This window comes from Herpailurus yagouaroundi, unplaced genomic scaffold, assembly GCF_014898765.1.
Source record: "Herpailurus yagouaroundi ecotype Mexico unplaced genomic scaffold, PumYag 195, whole genome shotgun sequence".
Classification (NCBI taxonomy): domain Eukaryota; kingdom Metazoa; phylum Chordata; class Mammalia; order Carnivora; family Felidae; genus Herpailurus; species Herpailurus yagouaroundi.
Genome location: NW_024412426.1, coordinates 4,491,808 through 4,510,402, shown reverse-complemented (window position 1 = coordinate 4,510,402; position 18,595 = coordinate 4,491,808). Strand labels below are relative to the sequence as shown.

General features: G+C 37.4%; 1 protein-coding gene across 1 annotated transcript in view; it reads right to left on the bottom strand.

The window, feature by feature from the left end:
* Positions 1 to 2,163: 2,163 nt before the first annotated feature.
* FLVCR1 (FLVCR choline and heme transporter 1) overlaps positions 2,164 to 18,595 on the bottom strand; it is a 35,426-nt gene continuing 18,994 nt past the window's right edge. The window contains exons 4-10 of the mRNA XM_040446418.1: positions 17,702 to 17,769; positions 15,883 to 15,986; positions 6,235 to 6,345; positions 5,630 to 5,735; positions 5,096 to 5,207; positions 3,636 to 3,703; positions 2,164 to 3,479 (exon numbers count right to left, since the gene is read on the bottom strand). Of these exons, the coding sequence (XP_040302352.1) occupies positions 3,390 to 3,479; positions 3,636 to 3,703; positions 5,096 to 5,207; positions 5,630 to 5,735; positions 6,235 to 6,345; positions 15,883 to 15,986; positions 17,702 to 17,769 (659 nt within the window). The 3' untranslated portion in view covers positions 2,164 to 3,389. The remainder of the gene's footprint in view (positions 3,480 to 3,635; positions 3,704 to 5,095; positions 5,208 to 5,629; positions 5,736 to 6,234; positions 6,346 to 15,882; positions 15,987 to 17,701; positions 17,770 to 18,595) is intronic.

Below are 18,595 nucleotides of genomic sequence, written 5' to 3'. Positions count from 1 at the left end.
CACTCCCCATGTGTACCTAAGTATCAGAACTTAGGGGTGCCTGGGCGGCTCAATCGGTTAAGTGTCTGACTTCGGCTCAGGTCGTGATCTCAAGGTTCAGGGGTTCGAGGCCTGCGTTGGGCTCCGTGCTGACAGTGAGGAGCCTGCTTCACATTCTGTCTCCTTCTCTCTGCCCCACCCATCTCCCACCTGGCTCACACTCTCTCTCAAAAAACAAATTAACAGCTTAAAATTTTTTTCAAAAAGCCACACAAAATTAACATTAAAAAAATAAATTTATTTCAGGTCTGAAACACTGAAGAACAAGCGTACAGACAAACAGTACAAAAAGCAAAATTTCAAACATGAAAGATGACTTCATACAGACAGGAATTCTTCTGGTGTATTCTGAGTTTACATACAAACAATATTTTAAAGACATTTCTCCAACATTCACAAAAGGCAAAAGCTAGTATTTTTCTTTTCTGCATAATTTATAAATGCAACAGCTTTTGAAAGCATCCAATTTCTTTCTAAAATTATTTTGTTAAAATTTACAGAAGTGATGGTTACCCAACTCTATTTTCCAAAGATCAGACATAGAATTATATGACATTTCTTGTTTCACAAATTACAGGCAACTTTAACTCAAAATACAGAAAAATTATCAATTCGTTTTGCGTTTTGTCACATCCTATCTCATCCTTTTTCTAATCAACAAAGAAAGATACACATGACATATATGCATATGCTTTTCGGAAATGAAGTATTCCAACCTTTATCTGCAATTTTTTTTCAAAAGCTAGGGAACTCAACAAGTACATGATTGTTTAAAACAACACTGATCGGGGCGCCTGGGTGGCGCAGTCAGTTAAGCGTCCGACTTCAGCCAGGTCACGATCTCGCGGTCCGTGAGTTCGAGCCCCGCGTCGGGCTCTGGGCTGATGGCTCAGAGCCTGGAGCCTGTTTTCGATGCTGTGTCTCCCTCTCTCTCTGCCCCTCCCCCGTTCATGCTCTGTCTCTCTCTGTCCCAAAAATAAATTAAAAACTTTGAAAAAATAAAATAAAATAAAACAACACTGATAGTTCAAAAATAAAAATAATTATTTAGGAGGGATCTTAGGATATATTTTTGGTCATAAAACCTATAATGTAAATATCTAAGGAAGTTAATGATTCAGCATATTCTGCCTGAGCTATCACCAACTGAATAAAAAAGCTTAAAAAAAAAAAAAAAAAGATTTTAAATCCCCCAGATCCACAAAGTAACAATCACAGCTGTTAATCCAATTCTCTAGGGGATTTTTCTCTAGCTAGATTTAAGTTCCCACGGTACCTGATTTGGTCTACCCCATGATGAATGGCATTGAAGATGCAAAAAAGGTCTTTGAGATCAAAGTGAATACATTCATTATATGGATAAGGAAAACGCTGCCCAGAGAGTGACAGGGACACAGACCCAGGTCTGTGACCCAGACAGTCACAGACCCAGAGCTTCTGATTCCCAGCTAAGTTCTTCTGGTGACACATTCTCCAGGTAAGATTCTACATCATTTACTGTCATTTGATTACAGAGAATGTTATAATATCAACATAAAGCAATGCATATAATCTGCCCAAATCAGAATTGCTAATTTACTTCAAGGGCACACCTGATTGGCTTTTTGTTGTTGTTGTTTACGTGGACATAATGTAAATATTATGGCTGTTTAGATGTTAGTATTCTAAAGATATTCCCTATGAGCTTAGAGAGTCAGGACGTGAACAACATGTAAATTCTCATTGTAAACAAAACGCAGTGGTAGGCACTGTAGAAGCACATTTGGTCCTATTCTCCTTACCCTGAGCATGTGAAAGAGCAGACTTTTGGAACAGTATGTACAGTCGGGTGAAGAAAGGATACACTCCCACAATACACTGCAGGAGCACATACCTGGGCACAGTATTCCTCAAAGGAGAATGGTCATACAGATGCTAGTAGAGAATTAAAGCATCTTAAGAGGTCTTCACTAAATGAGAACTCCTAGGCTAAGTCACCATAGATTTCTTTGCAATACTGAAGCAAAAGTATTAGGGATGATACAAGAAAACATGAAAAAACCAGTAACACATAGGATGACATTTTCTTACTACAAAGTTATATATACAGGCATACCTCATTTTATTGTGCTTTGATTTACTGCACTTCACAGATATTGTGGGTTTGTTTTGTTTTTTTTTCCAACAACTTGAAGGTTTGGGGCAACCCTGAATCGAGCAAGTATATTGGTGCCAATTTTCCAAGCATTTGCTCATTTTGTGTCTGTGTCACATTTTGTAATTCATGCAATATTTCAACCTTTTTCATTATTATATTTGTTTTGGTGACCAATGGTGGTGATTATGAGTTACTGAAAGCTCAGCTGATGGTTAGCATTTTTAGCAATAAGTCTTTTTTCACTGAAGGTATGTCCATTGTTCCTGCAGTCTATTGCACACTTACTAGACTACAGAACAGTGTAAACATGATTTTTATGTGTATTGGGAAACCAAAGAATTCATTTGAGTCACTTTACTGTGATATTTGCTTTACTCTGAGTGGTATGGAGCTGAAGTGACAATATCTCCAATCTTGCCCGTGTTGAAAAAAGAGTAAGCAAGGCAGTGGGTACAAAATTACTGTCAAGTTGAAGTGAGAAAATAGTATTAGCATTTATACCATGGAAGGAAGGCAGTGCAGAGAACTCAAGATAATGAGTCTGTCTGGGCCCCTTAGCTTCATTAGAATTCAAGTCTAAGACCAAAGTCATGGGTTCAACCTGTTCCCACGATAGTTTTGATGGCCACTGACAGTACACGTTACAAAGCACTGTTTAACAAGAATATAAGAAATGGGAAAAATCTTAGAGGTTCCGTGCAGGTGTCATCCCAGTGCTGTCCTTTGATGGGCCAGGAGTGTCATGTCGGTGTAATGTACTCCTACTGAGGGTCACTGGACAGTAGATCAGAACAATGGAAAGGAGCCAATTAGGAATATATTGGTCACTTGGTTCTAAATTGCATGAAGTCCTACGTGATTTACGGGGATTAGGCCTCCACATTATCATTTCACAAAGCCTTCCAACCTTCCATTTTCTACAAAGAAACAAAACAAAACAAAACACAACAAAACCACTTTTGGAAAATACACATCAAGAAGCTTACTTTCAGGTTGACAAGAGAGGACTATGAATGGAAGGCTCAGTTGATAAATGGTAGTGTTAATATGAGATGAGCCAAAGTCTGCTAAGCAAAATATTGCTTAAGGTTACAATTAAGCAAGATAATAATTATGGGTCACATAATAATTTTCAAGGAAGTATCCATATCCTGTAACGTTTAAACCAAGCCTTACTGCTCAAGTATCGCATGATGTTAACTTTTTTTTCACCTCAAATTGCCGATTCTGACTGCTTGGACATCACAATAGTTTTTGATTCTTGATCTGTGGGACTATCTTCAACTGTATCTTCAACTGGTACCTGCAGAAAGAATCAGGAAATAAAAACAACTTACAGCATCTGGCATCTGCCATTATGGCAGATCAATGATTGGCTCAGGAATACAAAATAGCTGACTAGACAGACAGGTTTCACACATTTCTCAATAGTTTAATCATAAAAATATTCATTACTTACAGCTTTAATATCACCATTTGCAATTCCTATATTTATATTGTGTCTTCTGAGATCAGACTTGATTAATGCTGAAACAGAAAAACCCCAAAGAGTTGATGTTACCAAAGAGCATGTATGGATATGCTTTTCTCTAAGCGGCACAAAGTCTTCTTTGATATTGTCAAATTCAGCACACTGTAGTACCGTAATATCCAATAGCATCCTTGTAGCATGAAATAATACCAGGGCCTCTCTAAGCCATTAGCTTAATTAGCAAATCATTCATTAATGAATAAATACAGGATGCTAGGAACCAAAGATGAAAAGCACAATTCTTTCCATAGAGCACTCGCCCATCTAGGTAAATATTACCATGCAAACAATTATAACACTGTAGGATAATTGCAATAATGCACATATGTACAAGGTACAGTGGGAACATGGGAGAAAAAAAGCCCATGTCAGTCCAGAGAAAATTCAGGGAAGGCTTGCCAGAGAAGACATATTTGCATTGAAACTTGAAAAATGAGTAGGAACTTGTCAAGCAGATAAGAAGAGAGAGGAAGGCATCTAGGCAGGCAGCAAACAGGATATGCAAAGAATGTGAGACAGGAATAGAACAGCCAAGAATTTGGCACCAGAGGGAGTTTGGGATCATTGGAGCATCAAGGACAAGGTGGAGGAGGCAGGAAGTGTGGTTTGCTTGGTAGGTATCCGTACACCGTATAAGAGTTTAGCTGCCGTCTGAGTAGGGAAAAGGACCACAGAGAGAAATTAACAGAGTGAGATAACAGTAGAAGCCAGCGTGGGTGTGGAAACACTGTGGACATTAAGCCTTGCTTCTAAATCCACTTTTATGCTCATGCACCCGGACAAAGTACGGATTAAAGTCCTTTTCCATGCTCCTTCTCTAAAAGTTGGGCACCGCCGTCGTTCCTGCCCATGTCCATTCCGATTACACCTAAGAAGTGTAAGAACTGACTAACCATCCCTTGTGCCGTTTCCACCGCCACTCATTCTGGTAACAGCTGACGTGACTGGGCACGTCCTAAGTGCCAGACACCGTGCTAGGAGCTTTTCATGAACCACTTCAGTTAATCCTCATAGCAACCCTCTATGGCAGGCTTTTTAATACCCTATTACGTGAATGAGAAAAGGAGGATGTGAGAGTTTAAGCAATTTGTCTAAAGTTACACAGCGAGTGAGCAGCAGAGTCAGAACTCGAGTCCAGGTCTGCCGATTCCAGATCTTTACCGACTCTTCATACGCTGGCTTTGGTTTTTATGCATAGTAATGGTATTGAAGTTAAAATCTGAAAAATTAATTCATAGATTCATATCCTTGGGAAAAAATAAGTAGTAATCCCGCTTTTTATTTCCTTTCTCCCTTTGAGATCTGGAAGCCACTGAGAATCAATATACGTGAAAGATATAAAGACGATATGACACAAGTACTTTTGTCAGGAAAATACCCTCATTTACCTGTTAAAATGATGCCTAGAAACATCCAAACACAGAGGAAAATGTTTCCTGCTTTAGGACTATAGTCTGTTGTGAGTTTTCCTTGAGCCAATGTGAACAGAATTCCAAATATCTAAAATAAAATAAGAGGAAATAACTGTTGTTGAATTTGCTTCTTTGAAATAAGTGTAATGTTTTCCTGAGAACTTTTCTTAACTATTTTATTCATATGATTTGGAAAGGCAGAAAGTTTAAACTTCTTATTCACTAGAATACCCAGTAAACTGGGGCGCCTGGGTGGCTCAGTTGGTTGGGCGACCAACTTTGGCTCAGGTCATGATCTCGCAGTTCATGAGTTTGAGCCCTGCATCGGGTTCTGTGCTGAGAGCTCGGAGCCTGGAGCCTGCTTTGGATTCTGCGTCTCTGTTTCTCTCTGCCCCTCCCACACTATGCTCTGTCTCTCTCTCTCTCTCAAAAATAAATAAACATTTAAAAAAAAATTTAGAATAGTCTGTAAACTACTCATCTCAGATTTAAGAGAGGTCAGGGGTTTACCTGTGCGGCAGCATTAAGAAGACCAGATGAGGTGCCTTCAGATTCAGGGTAAGTGATTTCAACAGCAAATTCAAAACCCAATGGGAGGTAACCAGTCATGAAGAAACTACGAAAATAAATCCAGAATTACAGAAACAATTAAGTGAAGGACAATAGCATACGCTGTGGCAATCATTCTACTTCTCAGCCCTATTTTAGTGATCAAATAACTAAAGATTTTGAACTTGATGTGTGAAAGCAAGCCCCTATTATTATTCACCAATCAGTCCAAGGACAGAAGAACTGAAAAGCAAAGCAGTTCCCAAGTTTTCCTTTTTCTGAAAAAAAATTACCTCTGATTCGCTAAGTCAGTTGTTTTTCTAACTAAATAATGTTACCTGGACTAAGTAAGGCTTATCATTTTTCACCTGTCATATATACCAAAAAACATTTTCAAACTTTTTGTATTCTGAAGAATTACAAATTTATATGCACAGCACAGATTCTTTAAAGTTTAAAATATTTTTAAGGACATTTGGATGAACTAAAAATTTAAAACCATAGTAGTAATATTTCACAATTATAACAGCATGCTATCATTCCCCCTAAACACATTTGATGCTTACCCAAGCACCCCTCCAGTAACAAACACAACGATACTGTATCCAAGGTCCAATGTGAAAGTAAATATAACCATTCCAAGAAAAGATAAAATGTAAACTATCAGAGTAGTCTGTCTAAAACAAAAACAAAATTGTTAGTATTTTGTCTGATTTTCCTAGGCATATAAAAATCATGTTACTAACCATTGCTCTGTCCATACAGTAATAAATTCCTTGGTTTTCAAAATTAGGTTTCCCTTATATGGAAAAATGTTTCCACCAAAGCATTGACTTTATTTACTTTTATTTTTTTATAATTTATTTTTTAGTTTACATCCAAGTTAGTTAGCATATAGTGCAACAATGATTTCAGGAGTAGATTCCTTAATGCCCCTTACCCATTTAGCCCACCCCACCTCCCACAACCCCTCCAGCAACCCTCTGTTTGTTCTCTATATTTAAGAGTCTCTTATGTTTTATCCCCCTCCCTGTTTTTATATTATTTTTGCTTCCCTTCCCTTATGCTCATCTGTTTTGTATCTTAAAGTCCTCATATGAGTGCAGTCATATGATATTTGTCTTTCTCTGACTGATTAATTTCGCTTAGCATAATATCCTCTAGTTCCATGCACATAGTTGCAAATGGCAAGATTTCATCCTTTTTGATTGCCGAGTAATACTCCATTGCCGAGTAATACTCCATGGACCCATACTTTGGCTATTGTTGATAGCACAAAGCATTGACTTTAAATTTTTTTTTTAATGTTCATTTATTTTTGAGACAGAGAGAGACAGAGCATGAACAGGGGAGGGGCAGAGAGAGAGGGAGACACAGAATCTGAAACAGGCTCCAGGCTCTGAGCTGTCAGCACAGAGTCCGACGCGGGGCTTGAACTCACGGACCGTGAGATCATGACCTGAGCCGAAGTCGACGCTTAACCGACCAAGCCACCCAGGCGCCCCAAAGCATTGACTTTAAAGCTCACGTTTATAAAGCTTACATTTAAGATTCAACAGCAGCAATCAACAAAACTCACACCACATCCAGTGTTCAGACAGGAAGGAATATTCATATGGATAAAATAATTTTTGTGCCACCAAATGGGATAGTTCTGTAGCTGTATCTCAAGATTCAGTTCAAATTTTACCTCTTCCAAAACACCTTTCCTAACCACTGCAGCTTACAAAGTTGTCTCTTCTTCCAAGTTCCCTTATCATTTTAGTAGCTACATAACTGTCACATGACAGACATCTATTGGACTTATGACATTGATTTTAGTCTGTTATATTATTATTTTTTCATATATGCATGCCTTATTTTCCCCTTTTAGACTACAAGTGTCTTAAAGACAGGGATCATATATTGCTTGTCATAATTCCTAGACGAATTATGCCCACAACAGAAGTTTGGTGAATGAATGGCAGTTACTCTGAGAACAAAATCAAGGCCAAAAAGAACATATTCCTATGCCTAGCAAGTTTTCTAATTGTAAAGTGGGCCAAAGACTATAAATAAATTTAATTCTTTACATATGTTCCCTTCATCTACAGATTGAATGGGTTTCACTGTAAGCTAACATTTCATAATAATGAAGCCACAGCAAGTACTATCTTAAATTATGGGAAAACTATCTTGGAGAATTTCAACATTGGAGGTCTTTGGAAGGGCTTACATAATGGTATCAAACAGATCTTGGGCCTTGAAAGGTACAGAAGATACATAGGTGACCGTTCCATATTTCATTCATTCATTTTATTTCCTTCTATTCATTTATGCACAGTTACATTCATTCATTTCTCCCAAGCATATGGGGAGTTTCTGCCTGTTAAAAAGTGTGGCTACTGTTGGCCTAGGGGCCCAAGATGGAAGGCTAGGAAGACCCTGAACTCATGTCCTCCCGCAGACACGTAGAATCCATGCATAGAGCAATTCCTCCTGAAGAAGACCTGAGGGCTGATTGAACAGTTTCTGCATAATAGAACATAGAGGGACCATGTAGAGAACAGCAAGAGAGACAGAGACAGGGTAACAATGGGAACCCCACTGCAGACCCTATGATCTGCAGTAGGAGAGATATCACAGAACTGTCCCCCATGCAGATTCGTCTGGCCTGGGCACAGCAAAATAAAAAAACAAAACAGTGGTTTAAAGGGCAACTTTTACTACTAGAACATCTACCAAACAATGGGGAAACTGCTGGATCTCACTTTGGGTTTGGAGATGCCAGTGAGCACCACTGTTTACATTCCTCCTCCCCCTGGAGAGCACAGATGGGAACAGAGTCCAGGCCCCTAGCACACACCAGCCCCATCTGTCCTGCAAGGGGAACCCTTCCAAACTGTATCTGCTCCAACTCTACTTGTCCCACCAGGCTGGCCTTTGGCACAGAGCACCCCAGGATCTTTGGCCTGGACCAAATGCAGCTCCAGCTAATCAGCCAAAGCAGCCAGGCACACAAATTCTACACAGGGGATGTTATTACATAAGTCCACTCCTTCAAGACCAGGAGAGGTAGCTGTTCCACCTAACTCACAGAAACAAACACAGAAGGTCAGACAAAAGAAGGGAGAGGAATATGTCTCAAAGAAAAGCATCAAAGAGAAATCTCAGAAAAAGAACTAGACAAGACAGGGATAAGTAAGTAATGTACCTGACAGAGTTCAAAGTAATGGTCAGAAAGATACTCACAGGACTTGAGAGAAGAGTGGACGAACTCACTGAGAACTTCAAAAAAGAGACACAAAATATGAAAAAGAACCAACCAGAGGTGAAGAATATAATGACTGAAATGAAAAACAAACCATAGGGAATCAATAAGCAGATTAGAGCATGCAGAAGAATGAATCAGTGATCTGGAAGATACCCAAGCTGAACAACAAAAAAGAAAAAAGAATTTTTAAAAATAAGGAAGTTAAGGGACCTCTGGGACAACATCAAGCATACTAACATTTGCATTAGAGAGGTCCCAGAAAAAGAAAAGAGCAGAAAACTTATTTGAAGAAATAATAGCTGAAAACTTCCACAACCTGGAGAAAAAAAAACAGACATCCAATTCCAGGAAACAAAGAGAGCCCCAAAGAAGATGAACCCAAGGAGGACCACACCAAGGCACATAATAATTAAAACGTCAACGAGTTAAAGAATCTTAAAGGCAGCAACAGAAAAGTAAATACTTATGTACATGGGGAGCTCCATAAGGCTATCAGCTGATTTCTCAGCAAAAACTTTGCAGGGCGGAAGGGAGTAGAAGGATATATTCAAAATGCTGAAAGGAGAAAACCCACAATGAAGAATACTCTACCGGGCAAGATTATCATTCAGAATTCAAGGACAGATAAAGAGTTTCCAAGACAAATAAAAGTTAAAGGAGTTCATCACCACTACACCGGCCTTACAAGAAATGTTAAAGGGACTAATGAAGCCCAACCCAGGGCTCGAAGCAATAAACTGTGAGATCATGACCTGAGCCAAAATCCAGAGTCACGCGCTTAACCAACTGAGCCACCCAGGTGCCTCTAAAAGGACTACTGTAAGCAGAAAAAAAAAAAAAAAGGCCATAAATAGAAGTAAGATAACTATGAAAGGAAAAAATTTCATTAGCAAAGGCAAACATATAGTAAAGGAAGTAGATCAATCACTTATAAAGCTACTACAAAGATTAAAAGACAAAGTAGCAAAATCAATTATATCTACAAAAATTAGCTGAGAGATAAAAACTAAAAGATGCAAAATATAACATCATATACCTAAAAAGTGGAGGGGAGAGTAAAAAAATAGTGCTTTCAAAATGCATTTCAACTTAAGCAATCATCAACTTCAAATAGGCTGCTATATACATGGGATGTTATATATGAATCTCATGGTAACAACAAACCCAAAACCTATAATAGATACACAAAAAATAAAGAGAAAAAAATCCAAGCATAACACTAAAGAAAGTCATCAAATCACAAAGGAAGAGAGCAAGAAAGGAACAGAGTAGAACTACAAAAACAATCATAAAACAATTAAAATGGCAGTAAGTATATATGCATCAATAATTACTTTAAATTTTTTTTTTGGGGGGGGCGCCTGGGTGGCTCAGTCGGTTAAGCATCTGACTTCAGCACAGGTTGTGACCTCACAGCTTGTGAGGTCAAGCTCTGCAATGGGCTCTGTGCTGACAGCTCAGAGCCTGGAGCCTGCCTCAGATTCTGTTTCCTCCTCTCTCTCTGCCCCTCCCCTGCTTGTGCTCTGTCTCTCTCAAAAAATAAATAAACATTAAAAAAAAAGGTCTAAAAATATCTTTTTTTTTAAATGCTTTTTTTATTCGTGAGAGCCAGAGATGGAACATGAGTGGGGGAGGGGCGGAGAGAGACAGAGAGACACAGAATCTGAAATAGGCTCCAGGCTCTGAGCTGTCAGCACAGAGCCCGACATGGGGCTCAAACCCACAAACTGTGAGATCACAACCTGAGCTGAAGCTGAACACTTAACTGACTGAGCCCCCTAGGCACCCCGCATCAATAATTACTTTAAATGTAAATGGACTAACTGCTCCAATCAAAAGACATAGGTGACAGAAAGGATGAAAACAACAAGACCCATCTATATGCTGCCACCAAGAGATTCATTTCAGACCTAATGACACATACAGATGTGAAGGGATAGAAAAAGACATTTCATGCAAATGGAAGCAAAAAAAAAAAAAATGCTGGGGTAGCAATATTTAGGTTAGGCAAAATACTTCACTTAAAAAAAATTTTTTTAACATTTATTGTTTTTTGTGTGTGGTTTTTTTTGTTTTTGTTTTTAATGTTTATTTATTTTTGACACAGAGAGAGAGAGACAGACCATGAACGGGGGCAGGGCAGAGAGAGAGGGAGACACAGAATGGGAAGCAGGCTCCAGGCTCTGAGCCATCAGCCCAGAGCCCGACGCGGGGCTCAACTCACAGACCGCGAGATCGTGACCTGAGCTGAAATCGGACGTTTAACTGATTGAGCCACCCAGGCACCTCTAACATTTATTGTTGAGAGAGAGAGAGAGAGACAGAGAAAGAGAGACAGAGAGACAGAGCATGAGTGAGGGAGGGGCAGAGAGAGAAGAAGACACAGAATCTGAAGCAGGCTCCAGGCTCTGAGCTGTCAGCACAGAGCCTGATGCAGGGATTGGATTCGCAAACTGTGAGATCATGACCTGAGCCAAAGTCGGATGCTTACTGACTGAGCCACCCAGGCGACCCTAGACAAAATACTTCAAAACAAAGATTGTAAAAGGAGACAAACAAGGGCATTGCATAATGATAAAGGAATCAATCCAACAAAAAGGTATAATAATTGTAAATAACTATGCACTCAACATAGAAGTCCTAATTATATAAAGCAAATATTAACAAACATAAAGGGAGAAATTGAGTAATACAGTAACAGTAGGGGACTTTAACACGCCCCCCCCATACTTACATTAATGGATAAATCACTCAAACAGAAAATAAGTAAACAGTGGCTTTGAACGATCCATTAAAACCAGATAAACTTAACATATATACAAAGCATGCCATCTAAAAACAGTAGAATACACATTCTTTTCAAGTGCACATGGAAAATTCTCTAAGATATATCACATGTTAGGCCACGAAACAAGTCTCAATCAATTCAAGAAGACTGAAATCATATCAAGTATCTTTTTTGACCACAATGGTATGAAACCAGAAATCAAGAATAAATTTAAAAATTATAATGATGCCTGGGTGGCTCAGTCATTTAAGCATCCGACTTTGGCTCAGGTCAAGATCTCACGGTTCGTGAATTCGAGCACCATATCAGGCTCTCTGCTATCAGCACAGAATCTGCTTCGGATCCTCTGTTTCTCCCCTCTCTGCTCCTACCCTGCTTGCTCATGCTCTCTCTCTCTCTCTCAAAAGTAAACATTTTTAAAAAATACAAGAAGAAACTGGAAAAAACACAAACACATGGAAGTTAAGCAATATGCTACCAAATAACCAAAGGGACAATGAAGAAATCAAAGAGAAAATTAACATACCTGGAAACAAATGAAAATGGGAACATAGTAGCTCACAATCTTTGGGACAAAGCAAAAGCAGTTCTAAAAAGGGAAGTTTATAGTGATACAGGCCTACTTCAAAAAGAAAAATCTCAAATAAATGATCTAAACTTATACCTAAAGGAACTAGAATAAGAACAAAGAAAGTCCAAAGTCAGTTGAAGCAAAGAAATAATAAAGAACAGAGCATAAATAAATGACATAGAGACTATAAAAGATTATGACACTAAGAGCCAGTTCTTTGAAAAGTAAGCAAAATTTACATACCTTTAGCCATACTCATCAAGAAAAAAGAGAAGACCCAAATAAATAAAGTCAGAAATGAAAGAAATTACAACTGACACCAGAGGAATACAAAGGATTACAAGAGAATACCATGAAAAATCGTATGCCAAAAAATTGGACAACTTAGAAGAAATGGATAAATTCCTAGAAACATGTAATTTTCTAGGACTGATTCAGGAAGAAGTAGAAAAATCTAAAGACTGGTTGTTAGTAACAAAAATGAATCACTAATCAAAAACCTCCCAAGGGCAAAAGTCTAGAACCAGATGAATTCACAGGTGAATTCTACCAAACATTTAAAGAGCTAATATCTATACTTCTCAAACTATTCCAAAAAATATAATAAGAAGGAACATTTCCAAATTCATTTTATGAGGCCAGCATTACAATGCTACTGAAACCAGACAAAGACCTTACAAAAAAGAAAATTACAGACTAATACCCCTAGTGAACACAGCTGCAAATCCTCAACAAAAATATTAGCAAACTGAATTCAACAATACATTAAAAGGCTCAGGTAGGATTTTTTCCAGGGATGCAAGGATGATTCAATAGCTGCAAATAAATCAATGTGATGCACCACATTAACAAAATCAATAATAAAAATCATATGATCAACTCAACAGATGCAGAAAAGCATTTGACAAAATTCAACATTCATTCATGATAAAAGCTTTCAACAAAGTAGGTTTAGAGAGAACATACTTCAACTTAATAAAGCCCATATGTGACAAAAATACAGTTAACATCATAATGATAAAAAGCTGAAACCTTTTCTTTAGATGAGGAACAAGACAAGAATGGCCATTCTCACCTCCTTTATTCAAAATAGTATTGGAAGTCTTAGTCACAACAATCAGACAAGAAAAAGAAATAAAAGGCATCCAAATTGGTAAGAAAGAAGTAAAACTGTCACTATTTGCAGATGATACGATACTATATATGCCTAAAGACTCCACCAAAAACTATTAAAACAAATGAATGAATTCAGTAAAGTTGCAGGATATGAAATTAATATACAGACTCTGTTGTGTTCTTATACAATAATAACAAAGTACCACGAAAAGAAATTGAGGAAACAATCCCATTCACAACTGTATTAAAAAGAAAATGAAACTGCAAAAACCCCAAATAGCCAAAGCAACCTTGAGAAAGAATAAAACTGAAAGTATCATAATCCCATATTTCAAATTATACTACAAATTTATAATAATCAGAACGGTATGGTACTGGCCCAAAAATAGACCCAAAGACCAATAAAACAGAATAGAGAGTCAGAAATAAACCCATGCTTACACAGTGAATTAATCTATAAGAAAGGAGGCAAGAAACATAATCTCTTCAGTAACTGGGTGCTGGGAAAACTGGACACCCACATGCAAAAGAATGAAACCAGAACAGTTCCTCACACCATACACAAACATAAAATCAAAATGAATTAAAGACCTAAATGTAAGACCTGAAATCATAAAACTCCTGAAAGAAGACACATAGTAACCTCTTAGACATTCTCCTTAGCAATATTTTTCTGTATTTGTTTCCTCAAAGGAAACAAAAGCAAAAATAAACTATTAGAACTATATCAAACTAAAAAGCTCTTCTATAGCAAATGAAACTGTCAAGAAAAGGAAAAGGCAACTTACTGAATGGGGGAGAGATTTGCAAATGATATATACAATAAAGGATTAATATCCAAAATTATATAAAGAACTAATACAACTCAACACCAAAAAACCAAATAATTCAATTAAAAATTGAGGACCAGAATAGACATTTTCCCAAAGGCATATAGATGGCCAGCAGACACATGAAAAGATGCTCAACATCACTAATCATCAATGAAATGCAAATCAAAACCATAATGAAATGTCACCACATACTTTTCAGAATGGCTAGTATCACAAACACAAGAAATAACAAGTGTTGGTGAGGATGTGGAGAAAAGGGAATCCTTGTGCACTGTTGGTAAATGTAGCTTGATGCAGCCACCATGGAAAACAGTATGGAAGTTCCTCAAAAAATTAAAAATTGAAATACTACATGATCCAGTAATTCTACTTCTGGGCTTTCCCCCAGGAAAATAAAAACACTAATTCAAAAAGATATGTGCACTCCTCTTGGGATGAGCACTGGGTGTTGTATGCAAGCAATGAATCATGGGAATCTACACCCAAAACCAAGAGCACACTGTACACACTATATGTTACCTAACTTGACAATAAATTATGTTTGAAAAAATAATAAAAGCTAGAAAATGAGAAAAAAAAGATATGTGCACTCCTATGTTTACTGCAGCATTATTTATAATAGCCAAGATATTGAAGCAACCTAAGTGTCCATTGATAGATGAATGAATAAAGAATATGTATGTATTTACATACATAAATGAATAAAGAATACACACACATACAATGGAATATTAGCTGTAAAAAAAGAATGAAATCTTGTCATTTGCGACAACATGGATGGACCTTGAAGGCATTATGCTAAGTGAAATAAGTCAGACAGAAATACAGAAATACCATATGATTTCACTTACATGTGGAATCTAAAAGACAAAATGAATGAACAAACAAACAGAAACAGACTCATAAATACAGAGAACAAACTGGTGGTTGTAGGAGTGGGGGGGTGTGGGCAAAAGAGGTGAAGGAATCAAGAGATACAACCTCCAGTAATAAAATAAATAGGTCATGGGAATGGAAAGTACAGAATAGGGAATATAGTCAATAATATAAGAACTTTGTATAGTGACAGATGGTAACTACATTTATCATGGGGAGCATTTAGTAATGAAAATAATTGTTCCCCTATGTTTACTGCAGCATTATTTACAATAGCCAAACTATGGAAGCAGCCCAAGTCCATCAATAGATGAATGGGTAAAGTATATACACACAATGGCATATTATTCAGCCATAAAAAAATGAATGAACTCTTGGCATTTGCCATGACATGGATGGAGCTAGAGAGTATAATGCTAAGCGAAATCAGTCAGTCAGAGAAAGACTAATACCATATGATTTCACTCATATGTGGAATGTAAGAAAGAAACCAAACAAAGGAAAAAAAAGAGTCAGAGAGAGAGAGACAAACCAAGAAACAGACTCTTCAGTATAGAGAACTGATGGTTACCAGAGGGGAGGTAGATAGATAGATAGATAGATAGATAGATAGATAGATAGACTTCACTTAGAAGAGAAGGGAATCTAAGAACGTCTAAAATCCAAGTCTTTCAGTAATAATAACACTTCTTAAATTTCTGAAAATAAAAATCACAGTCTCCATTAAACCCAAAATACCTTAGGTTGTACACTGTACATTTATCTACCATCACTTACTTGTATATTTTGGTATAATCAAGCCAAAAGCCACAAAGAATAGAGCCCACCATTCCAGCCACTACCAATGTTAGCCCAATCTTTCCAGCATTCACTTCTTCTCCCTTAAAAAAATTTTCATAAGAAGTTAATCAGATACTTCTTGAATGGATCAAGAAGATGTGGTATATATATATACACAATGGAATACTAGTCAGCAATCAAAAAGAACATCTTGTCATTTGCAACAATGTGGATGGAACTACAATGTATTATGCTAAGCAAAATAAATCAGAGAAAAGGAAATATCATGATTTCACTTATATGTAGAATTTAAGAAACAAAACAGATGATGAACATAGGGGAAGGGAAGGAAAAATAAGATAAAATGGAAAGGGAGGCAAACCATAAGAGACTCTTAAATACAGAAAACAAATTGAGGGTCGCTGGAGCGGTGATAGGCATTAGTGAGGGCACTCATTGGGATGAGCACTGGGTGTTACATGTGAGTGATGAATCATGGGGTTCTGCTCCTGAAACCAATACTACATTGTATGTTAATTTGAATTTAAATAAATTAATTAAAAAACAAAAATCAAGAGAAGTTAATCAGATACTTCTAATTCAAATAGATCTTTCACATTCCCATACATTCCACAGTCAATGGAAATAATCAGATAAAATTAAGCATAGAATATAGTGGGAAATTTAGTATATCTGTTAGGGTGAGTGGTTTAGGGGGCAGGTAACGAACATGTGAAGGGCATTCTATTTTCAAACCAGAAAAAAAGAAAACCTAAAATGTGGGAGAAATCAAAAGAAATTTTTCCCATTCCTCCATGGTTAGAAAATGCAATGATCTTTGTTAGAATTCACAGAAGTCTGAGGAGATTAATCTGTTTTTATATATTACAACTGCTTTCTCCTTTCAAAAGGAAAGAGAGGTCACAGCTTGATATTTACTTCTTTATATTTGGATTGGTTTCCTTTAAAATTGTCTCTTTGTCTTTTCCCATATAACCAGTCACATTTTTTTTTTTCAACGTTTATTTATTTCTGGGACAGAGAGAGACAGAGCATGAACGGGCGAGGGGCAGAGAGAGAGGGAGACACAGAATTGGAAACAGGCTCCAGGCTCTGAGCCATCAGCCCAGAGCCCGACGCGGGGCTCGAACTCACGGACCGCGAGATCGTGACCTGGCTGAAGTCGGACGCTTAACCGACTGCGCCACCCAGGCTCCCCTAACCAGTCACATTTTTTAAAAAAAGTATTGAGTGCCTGGGTGGCTCAGTTGGTTAAGCATCTGACTTCAGCTCAGGTCATGATCTCGCAATCAGCGGGTTTGAGCCCCACGTCAGGCTCGGTGCTGACAGCTCAGAGCCTGGAGCCTACATTAGATTCTGTCTCCCTCTCTCTCTGCCCCTCCCCCGCTCATGCTCTCTCGCTCTCTCTCTCTCTCTCTCAAAAATAAACAAACATTAAATTTAAAAAAAAGTATCAAAAAAAGACTTAGGTATTATCACTGTAATAATAACCTCTGCTTTCCATTTTGTGTGCTTTATAAATTAGATTAAATGTATTCTCAATTAAAACAAATATAAATCTCTTAAAAGCAATAAGGTCATAAACCTTTTTTTTCCAAGATTTTATTTTTGAGTAATCTCTATACCCTATGTGGGGCTCGAACCTGCATCCCTGAGATCAAGAGTCGCACACTCCATTGACTGAGCCAGCCGGTTACCCTATAAATCTTTAATCTTATGATCACACTAACAGGAATCATACCGCTTAAGAAACATTCTTGGCCAGGCATGTGACACGGCACAGACAGACACTTACCTTGTAATATGTCAATATCATTTGATTCAATAATGTTGAAACTGAATAAAATGCTCCAGTTATGATACCTACAATAACAAACAGAAAATTGTAAATGCACCACTTACTAGTTCATAATGTGATATGAGCACTCTGGGGCAATTGTGAAGATAGCATGTATTTCCTAGACAGCTGACAGAAAACTAAAAACTCTTGCCATTCCCTTTCAGGATATGGAGTGATCAATTTAATACCTAAACTTACTAGAGATTACAATAGTAAAATTCTGTGATTACATCATTTATTATTACTTAGACTCAGATATGCCAACCATAAATAATGTCTCCATGCATAACACTGTACATAGCCATGAAGCACTGAATGGATTGCTTATTGAGCACCTACAGTGTACTCGAGCTAATGAATGTTCAAACAGAAGACAGAATCCCTACTTCAGAGATGTCACCCCTGCATCAAAGATTTCAAGGCAATTAGTAAAATAATGTTAATTACAGAATATGTAAAAAGGGAAAAATAAAAACAGCTGGTTATCAGAAAGCACATGACTACGTTTGAATCTTGAGGATTCCTGGCATATCTTGCATGACTTTAGGTAAGCCTCTCAACCTAGCAAGACTTACGTTTATTCTTTCTTTCTCTTTATTATTAAATATTTCAAGCATAGAAAATAGTGCAGATAGTAATTTAGCAAATACCCTTACTCATCACCCAGCTTCATAAACCCTTAACATTTTGCCATTTTTGCTTTAGATTAATTTTTTAGATCTTCTCTAATCCTGTTCTTCTCTCTTATTCTTTCTCAGAAGTAACTCCTTTCCTGATGTTAGCGCTTATTGTTTTAGATATTATAATATATGTGTATCATCTGCAGCTTGCTCTTATCACTCAATATTA